Source organism: Plectropomus leopardus, chromosome 22 (assembly GCF_026936395.1).
Source record: "Plectropomus leopardus strain MGB_pleo_1.0 chromosome 22, ASM2693639v1, whole genome shotgun sequence".
NCBI lineage: Eukaryota > Metazoa > Chordata > Actinopteri > Perciformes > Serranidae > Plectropomus > Plectropomus leopardus.
In genome coordinates this window covers 25975501-25984677 of record NC_142197.1, presented here as the reverse complement: position 1 = coordinate 25984677, position 9177 = coordinate 25975501, and the positions used below count along the sequence as shown (strand labels likewise).

General features: G+C 39.8%; 1 protein-coding gene across 1 annotated transcript in view; it reads right to left on the bottom strand.

Annotated features, from left to right (window-relative positions):
* Nucleotides 1-1365: 1365 nt before the first annotated feature.
* Nucleotides 1366-9177, bottom strand: part of LOC121961614 (carnitine O-acetyltransferase-like) — a 16291-nt gene continuing 8479 nt past the window's right edge. The window contains exons 7-14 of the mRNA XM_042511670.2: nt 9077-9177; nt 8861-8961; nt 6945-7064; nt 4752-4874; nt 4202-4337; nt 3938-4000; nt 2733-2870; nt 1366-1587 (exon numbers count right to left, since the gene is read on the bottom strand). The exon at nt 9077-9177 is cut by the window's right edge and continues 78 nt beyond it. Of these exons, the coding sequence (XP_042367604.2) occupies nt 1366-1587; nt 2733-2870; nt 3938-4000; nt 4202-4337; nt 4752-4874; nt 6945-7064; nt 8861-8961; nt 9077-9177 (1004 nt within the window). The remainder of the gene's footprint in view (nt 1588-2732; nt 2871-3937; nt 4001-4201; nt 4338-4751; nt 4875-6944; nt 7065-8860; nt 8962-9076) is intronic.

Sequence of the window (9177 nt, the reverse complement as noted above, 5' to 3'; positions counted from 1 at the left end):
TCAAGATGACTCGGTAACTTTTAATCTCTTAAGTTTGATCTCCATACAACTACTACTCTTTATACTACTTTTACTTTTAAACCAGTAAAAGGACCTTCTGCTCCAACTCCAACCTAATGTTTTCTGCAAATGTTGAGAGTGAGATACTTAAATGTCAGTTATAACAGCCACTAGCTTATTGGTGCATGTTTTTAGTACAAGGCCCAGTATATTATCTGCACCAGCAGCCTTATTTATATTCACTCTCAGAAGGAGTTTCCTCACATTCATTGTGGTTACTGAGCGGTCCTCTGGAGGTGGTGTAGCTTTCACAGCTGAGTCTTTGTTGAGGAGATAAAAGTGACCGTAACGTGTTCAGCTCATCTGGTAGCATGGCTTCACACATGATGGGGGCACTCCTGCTTTTGTAGCCTATGACAAGTATTTTTGATTTTGATAAATCTCTGAAAGACAACTGCTTCTTTTTGGAATTCACTTTATTATAGAAATTTCAACAACAGGATGCAATCACAAATTTATTCTGAAATGGTCAGAATTCATGATGTATGTTCAATACTGTTCAAGTTCCTACTCAAGAATGGTTATTATTCATTTACATTTATTATTATGTTAATGTTAATTTTGGGGGCAGTTTTATAGGTGGTCTTTAGACAAACATGCTTGTTAGTTCCAGTTACATTTTAGTCATTTTTATCCTTTGTAGTTTTAGTCTAGTGATAGCTGTTTTTTCATTAGGGTTATACAGGTATCAGGAATTGAAACAAGGTGTATCAAGTGTCAAAATTTAATGAGACATATTTTTTTTATTATAACTACAAATCCTTGCAAAACTTGGGCTAACATCTGGAGCTGTTCCAGTGTGAGTGTTTTGCAGGTTAGTTAATTCTATCACTGACAACCTGTGGGTGGTCTGATCTCACACAGCTCGTAGGGCATTAGAAAATAATTTCAAGCACAGACATTCCTGGCTTCCTGGTTTCAAACATTTGTATAATATCCTTAAGATCTCTAAAGATCTATTTTTAGCTTGTCTTAACTGATCTTAGTCAGGGAAAAAGGAAATTGATGGACACTTTTGCCATAGTTTTAATAAATTACATTAACACTGATTCATGTATAGGACATGTAAGAAAATGAAGCAATCTAAATTTGTTTTGTGGCTCATCCCCTTCCACAGCAGTACATTGTTTAGCTTGGTAGGCGTATTTTATGACAGGGTGATTGTTTCTCATTTTCCAGTCTTTGTGCTTTAAATGTAAGGCAACAGTTGGTTTGATTTTAGAACAGAGATAACAATGGTTTCAATCTTATCTGTCTGCAATAAGGACATTTCCCAAACTATTGCACTATTGCTTAAAGTCTGGATTAGCTTTTTATAGTTTGTTCCAGCAGGGTCCTCATGTCCAACAGTGCTCCCTCCACGACTTGGGCAAAATGTGCTACATTAATAATTTCCTTTTCGTTTTCGGAAGTTTTAAGAGCACCCATGGTAAACTCAATGTGATCGTCCATAATACTGTAAAGCACTTCGTATTTTCCAGGTTTTTCAGGGCCAAAACATGGCAAACATCCAGCCCTGTTTATGACCTGATGAACAGGGACAGAAGAGAAAAGGCACTTGTTAGATAATCTTGTAGCACTGAGACCTCTGATGTGTGTTTCTATGAGAAAGAGGGAATCTTCTTTTAGGGCAGTATGTACAGTATGTATCTGTCAGGGTTATTAAATAATTCTTTAAGACACATCTGAATGCAGGGCCATGTTTTTTTCCTCAAAAAGATACAAGTAACAAACTATTTACAAATGTTTAGTTTTTATATACCAACCACAGCAAGATCCTGCAAAACGACGTAAAGTGACAGACTGATCATACAAGGATACAGAGATACAAAGTTTGAGACTTTGCTCTAAAGCTGGGAGCCCCATGTAAATACGTACTGTAGACCCTTCTGTCTCCTTCTCTGTGGAACTGCTTTTTCATTTTCTTCCAAATTAGTTTATATTTCTTCAGGCAGTGCAGTTAGTTGTGTAAGTAGTGTGAGCTCCATGCTGGCACTGACAGTTTAACAGACCATCACAGAGGGAAGGGGCTTAGCAAAAGGTCGATTTGTCTGTTTCTGTTGTCAGACATGATTTATATTCTACAACCACTAATTTAATATATTTAATGTTTATAAACCAAGTAACACTTCAGCTGTTTACCCTACACACACACTTACAGTCACTTTTACTAATTACACGTCAACTGACAAATCAACTACTTTCACCAGCATCTATTGTCTTACATCCAGACTAAGACAGACACTGATTAAAACAACATTTTTCTCCCAAAAAAAGTTGCCAGAGTGGATAAATCTTAAAGTAGTGAATGTACAATGAATTGTATGTCATTGTACTGTGTAAAACAATAAGGTAATCCTTCCCATTGAGGGTTAATAACGTAATAAGGCAACCCCTCTCCTATAAATATCTCTGTGATTTTCATTTTAAGAACAATACTTTAACTGAGCAAGCCAAACAACATGTGAAAATTATGTTTTTGGCAGACTTTGAGGGCGACTCCGCCTAATTGGGGTAAAAGCGATAGTTGAAGTCATTTATTGGCGCTCACAAAGAAAAATATGAGAATATATAACATTTTTACTATTTTTGTTGCAGAATACAGAGCAGTGGGCTTGGCTATCTTTCATGCAATATCATCTTTTCATTTTTGTCACAGTTTCAATACTTACATAACTTGTACCGAGTTTGGTGTCAAAGACTTTGTCGAAGGAGTCGTCTGCAAAGATTTCGGGCATGGGGATGTTTTCCGCAAGAGCCTGCAGCCTCAGGCCCCAGAAGTGGCAGATTATGTCCTGGCCTCTCAATGCCTATTAGACAGGAGGATATTCAATTTGTTTACAATGTTGATTTCACATGCGACGTAATGTGTAATTTAAGTTTATGTTCACGTTGAGGTATTACAAATAAATTTTCTTCCTCATGAAACATTTGTGGAACTCATTTGAAAACTGCACTGTATACAATCACGTCATCCTTGCATGTAAATGACATGGGGACGCACATACACAACACTAATCCAAAGTACTAATGGTGGTTAAACATGTCACATGAAACTTTTAAGCTCTACAGGGAGAAACTGACCAGGACATGCAAACTCGGGCTACCATCTAAAAGTCAAAGATTTGAATCACTGGTCTGAGACAGACCTGAATGCTGCCGTTGTATAACAGTGTTGATAAAGACTGAGTTCTGTTGATTTTTATGCCAGCTCAAGGATAAAGAGCAAGCCAGAGTGAAAACATGTCTTGTGCAGCTCTGCCATCCTTTCTACACCACAGACATCAGAGGGCAGATCCACCATCACTCTGAAAACACTACTGGTTACGGTTGCAACAAGGTAGTAATCATGGATGTATTATAAGGAAGTCTGGATACAGCCGTGGGGGTGGGGACTTATTCATTCCTATGAGAGCTGCTCAGTGGCGCATGAAGCAGAGAAAACTCTTTTTCCGGGTTTAGAAAAGTGTTAAATACCCGGATCTACTGGCCCATAGAGCATGCGTAGAAGTGATTAACGACAGCCGAATGCGGCCGAGTGTACCCGAGCATTGATTCACTGGCTCGCTCCTCTCGTAGTAGCTTAGCTTATTAGCTACAGCAGCTAATCGGCAGTGTAACGACAGCGGTGTTGTCGGTTTTAATATTTACGTGATTATCAGATTATCCTGATTGGCCAGCTACATTTTTGCAAATTTATCGTGGGCAAATGCATGCTTGTAATTGGAGGAGAGAATGTCCATAGAGTCCAGAAGAGGACTCTGCCTATGTTTATTAGAACTAGAGTTACAATGTTGTAACCTCCGTTATCCCTGAAAAGCATAAACTGAACATACACCAAACTGAAGTATTGAGTGGTGCTGTGAATGGTACTCACCATGTCAGTGGACCATGCATGTGCCTTGAATGCTTTCTCCAACAAATCAATCTTCTTTTGGTTCTGTGCAAAACAGGAAGAAAAGATAAATTTTACAACTTATCACTTTAAGGTGGTTGGTGTTTTTAGCCTGATTGTTGTACAGCAATAGCATTATCTATAGCAACCAAAGGCAAAGGCAGTATCTCTGACGCCAGCAAATGTTTTCAATACACAGAGTTATATTATGTCAAAGTTGCATTAGAAAGTACCCTGTATTTTTACCTGTATTTTAGGGTTATCAAAGGCCTTGACAAAGGCAGCAGAGGCAGATGAGTTTGAGCTCATCAAACCTATACGTCCTAGTTTGAATGTTCGCATTGACACATATTCCAGTGATGGACAGATACACTGGTTCATCCTGACAAAAGAAAAGAGAGACATTTTTTCAACAAACTTTTTTTTTTCATCATACACAGCCCTGAAGCTTGTTGACAAGTCAAACAGATACTTCAGTTCAGTAAACACTTTTACTTACTTTCAAGTTTGAATTTGCTGACAGTGTTTGTTTTTCTATTACTCCTGTGTCTGGCTGATGACAACATGAACTGCCTGTGACTTAATTTGTTTCCTGATCACTTATGCATACATTTTAAACACAACCTGAAGGCTTTTGAAATTTGTGCAAATTATTTGATCTGTTTTATAGGACTTTCTGTTACTGTCTGACTGTATGATCAAGGTTGTTTTTTTTGTACAATCTTTGAAGCTCTCTAGTTCCCCATGGTCTGTATACAATGACAAGCAATCTCCACATGACTTTTCATCACCTCACCTGTAGTAGGCCAGCTGTAGTGCCATCTGGACAAAAGGATTGGGGCGCACCTTGTAGGCCTTTAAGAGATTTTTTCCAAAGTGGTCAAATTTAGTTGAGCTGAGATCCAGGTTTTGGGCCAGTCTGTGGTGGTAGAGATGGGACATATGTCTGGACAGCGAAACTTTTCATAGGAAGTTTGACAGATGTTTGCAGATGTACTCAACTAAATTATGCAAAATGATATGCATAAATTATATATAATATACAATTTCTTCTCTGAAAATGTTGCCTATTATACACTTCATGCAGTATTAGTTCTATCCATACTTGGCTGAATTTTCTGCCCCCACTTTCTTGGGACAGAAAACTACTTTACAGCCATAATGAGCAGCAGCTTCTTAGACAGTGGTGTCCAGGGACAGAAGAGAAAAGGCACTTGTTAGATAATCTTGTAGCACTGAGACCTCTGATGTGTGTTTCTATGAGAAAGAGGGAATCTTCTTTTAGGGCAGTATGTACAGTATGTATCTGTCAGGGTTATTAAATAACCCGTAAGTGTCCCCGTAAGTAACAGAAGACCATAGGCTGAGTCCCAAACAGCCCTGGTCCAGTTTAACCTTTGGGTGTAATAAGGAGGAACTGTAAAGATCTGGCTACAGCTCCTGTCTGTGAGGTCTTCAACTCACACCTTAGAAAGAACATTTTATGCATCCTGGGGGAGGTTGGGGACTTGGAATTGGAGTAGTTCATATTGAAATCCTCCATTGTGGAGGCGACTGTTAAAAGTTGTGGTCAGAAGGTCATAGGTGCCTGTCGTGGCTGCAATGGAAGAACCCCCTGGTGGACACCAGTGATGAAGAAGGCCATGGGGCTAAAGAAGCCTGTCAGGCTGAAGAAGTAGGCCTTTTGGGCTTGATTAGCCCAGCAGTATCCTGAAACAGTAGACAGGTAATGGTTGGCCAGAAGGGCTGCAGCTTAGGTGGTTGCCAAAGCAAAAACATGGGAGTGGGAGGACTTTGGAAAGGCCTAACAACTTTTCTGGTAAACTGTGAAAGCATGAGTTGTCTCAGGTTGTATTCAGCAGGTTAGGAAAACTGCTGAACCAAACTGGGAATATTGTCTTGCAGTGGAAAGAACACTTTGAGGAACACCTGAACCTTGAGGAAGCAGAGTCTTAAGAGATGGATGAGGGAAACTCTCATCCATCTCCCTGGCAGAGGTTGCTGAGGTGGTCAAAAGCTTCTCCGCAAAGTGCCAGATGTGGATGAGATTTGCACTGAGATGCTGAAAACTTTGGACATTGTTGGAATGTCTTGGCTGACACAATGCTTAGTGTCATGTTGAGGTCAAGTAGAATAAGTAGAATGCCTGTGGAGTGGTAGACTGGGGTGGTGGTTCACCTTTTTTATAATGGAGAAGGATCCGAGTATTCTGGGGTCTTATTCATGACTGAAGGTAAAATTATGGATGAGACAGAATGATGGTTTAGGGAGGCATCAACAGTAATGCAGGCATTATCAGAAGGCAAAGCTTTCAATTTACCATTCCATCTATCTTCTAACTCACCTATTGACTCTCACCTCTCACCTTGAGATCTGGGTGGTGACCAATAGAATGAGATCTCAAAGAGTGGCTGGGCTCAGGTTTAAAGATAGGGTGAGGAGCTCAGACATCTAGAGGGACCTCAGAGTAGAGCCATAGTTCCTTCATATCAAAAGGTGCCAGTTGAAGTGATTCGGGTGTCGGATCAGGATGCTTCCTGGAGGCCTATCATTAGAGGTTTTTCAGGCACATCCAGCAGCTAGGAGGGCAGACTCAAAACATGCTGGAGTGATTCTCATCTGTCATGGGAACACCCCAGGATCCCCCAGGAGGATTTGGAAAGTGCTGCTGGGGAGAGGGATTTCTGGAGTAAAATGCTCAGCCTGCTACCTCTGTGATCCAGCCCCACATAACTGAATGAAAATGGATGAATAGCACATTGAAATGTCATGCAGAACTTTGCATCCTGTCACAAACCCGCAATTAGCATTTGTCTTTTTGGCTTTGTAGGTACCAAACCCTGACCACACTTTTAGCATAGTTTATTTGACCAAGAGTTTTCTCTAGCAGACATTGCAGGAAGATTTTCTAAAGTTTTGGCTCTGGGTGTAATTTTCATTCTGGACACTGGGTGTCTCTGTAACTATCACAACTAAAAGCTGCTCTCACGTGTCCATGTGCTGCTTGGCCTCCTCAATGTCCTTCTTGATCTCGGGTGTGAGGTTGAAGTGTAATTTCTGGGGCACAGGTAAAGGCTCCATGGGAGACTGCGTCACTTCTGGCAGTTTTCTGTTTCCAAACACAAGAGAAAATCAATTAATCCATCCATCCAGCCATTTGTGACACGAGATTATATGAAATACAGTTTTAAGTGAAATGTAATTTTCTAGACTATGCAAGGTAAGAAGTGCGAAAAGGCAGTTATCTGAATGGATGGGATCTTAATTGGTTATACTGGCTTTTTCCTTGCAGCCCCTGGTGAAAGCATCCTTTTGGGAGCAGTTTCTCTTGTATATTTAGTTAAACGACCACTCCCTGCAGGCCCTTGTGGTCCTGATCAGAGCTGTTTATGTAGCAGGCAATGATGATGGGTAGTGACCAGGAGATGTAATCTTTCACCGGCCACTCAAAAAAAAAAAAAAAAACCAGAGCTAACAAAGGATCTGACGAAAGCCTATACTGACTCACTACACGATGCTTAAAGCCAAGATCCTGCAGATTGGTTTGGGACAGTTTTTAATTAAATGTCTTATTAGAGGGTTCAGAGAGGTCACACTGAGTTGAAAACCAACAAAATAAGAGAAAGCCCCATCATAATCGAGATCCTTGATACTTTCCAGTGTCATGTCATGCCAGATAGGGAAGTTTGTATCTGATGATAAGGGTAGGAATAGGTGGTTATTGTGGTGGTAACTGGTGCTAATCTAGACCCAGCCTGCCTTATCCAAAACTTTGAATCAAGTTTTGTTTGACTTCACTAATTAGAGTATTGATAGACGACTGTATTTTTAAATTAAATTGGATCATACATGCAGTTATACAACAAAAAGCATAGCTCCATGCTGGTGTATTGGCATTTTGCAAATAAACAGTGAGGTTCTTTCCTTTGCTTGTGCTTGTGTAGTATTTTGGTGATTTACTGTGTTCCAGAAGAGGTGCAATACAGTCATGCACTGATTGATTGATTGATTGATTCTTTGATACTACTCGTCCAAATATCCCAATAAAGCCACGACTTATTCCTGCTGCAGTCTAAAGTCTAGGCTAGGAGGAAGGCAGATAAAGGATTTTATATGTATATGCTATAATGTCTCATGTTACACTAATACACCTAATAAAAGAACATAAAAACATTAAAGAGCAGTAGAGCCTTTATATTGAGCTTATTTCACTTTTCACTATTTTTTAAACTTTAATGTTATTTGTGCCATGCCAAAGAGCACAAGCATACTTGTAAAAGGGTTTGACAAAAAGAATTGACAACAGATCGGGTGTGTATCCTCTGGGATCATGGGAAATTACTTGTACCCAACTCATTCACTTTTGTTTTTATTTTAGATCACATAATATATGGTTTACCCACTTAAGTGGCTTTTTAACATCCAAAAAGACACTGACAATGTTGGGAGAGTAACTGGTCTAAAAAGGAGTAAAAATAAATTGACTGACAGAAATGCATTATGACAAATGTTGATTGTCTCATTATCAGACTATTGTGAATAAATCATTGGGTATGTGTCATTGAAAAGTGCTTTGTAAAAATGCAGGCGGACTCCAACATGGTTTGATTCCATTCATCTGGTGGTTTATGTCAATGTGGGCTCCTAGTTAACTGTCGTGCGTAGTTTATCACAAGTGATTTTGTCTGCTGCCTGCTGAAGCTGCTGTGGGCATTTAAATTGACAGGGACCCTGACACAGTGGCCACAGCACAGGTGTGGACTCGACTCACAAATTTGATGACTTCAGACTTGACAAATTCCAAAAAGATTTCTCACTCAGCTTGGACTTTATCTGTTTGATCTTGACAACAGCAAATCAAAACACCTGCACTTACAGAAACTATATATATTATGGTCTACTTACAATCCTGCATCAAAAAAGTGACCCAAGGACATTAGGATTACACCATCAGCAAAAGCATTTGAGAGGTTTGCGCCATATGTCCCGTCTTCTCCAACAATTAACTGAGAAAAAAGATAAAAAACACACTTAGCATCCCAACTTCTCATGAGTGTATTTGCTTGTGTATATGTGACTGTGTCGCTCAAGTTTACTTCATTATCTTGTGTGTTATATTACCTGGATCCCCTTGTCAAACCAGCGGTTTCCACTGTGTGAATGGCTGCCTCCTCCATACATCATCTCTCGAAAAGCAGTGCTGCTATACATCTCATCAGACA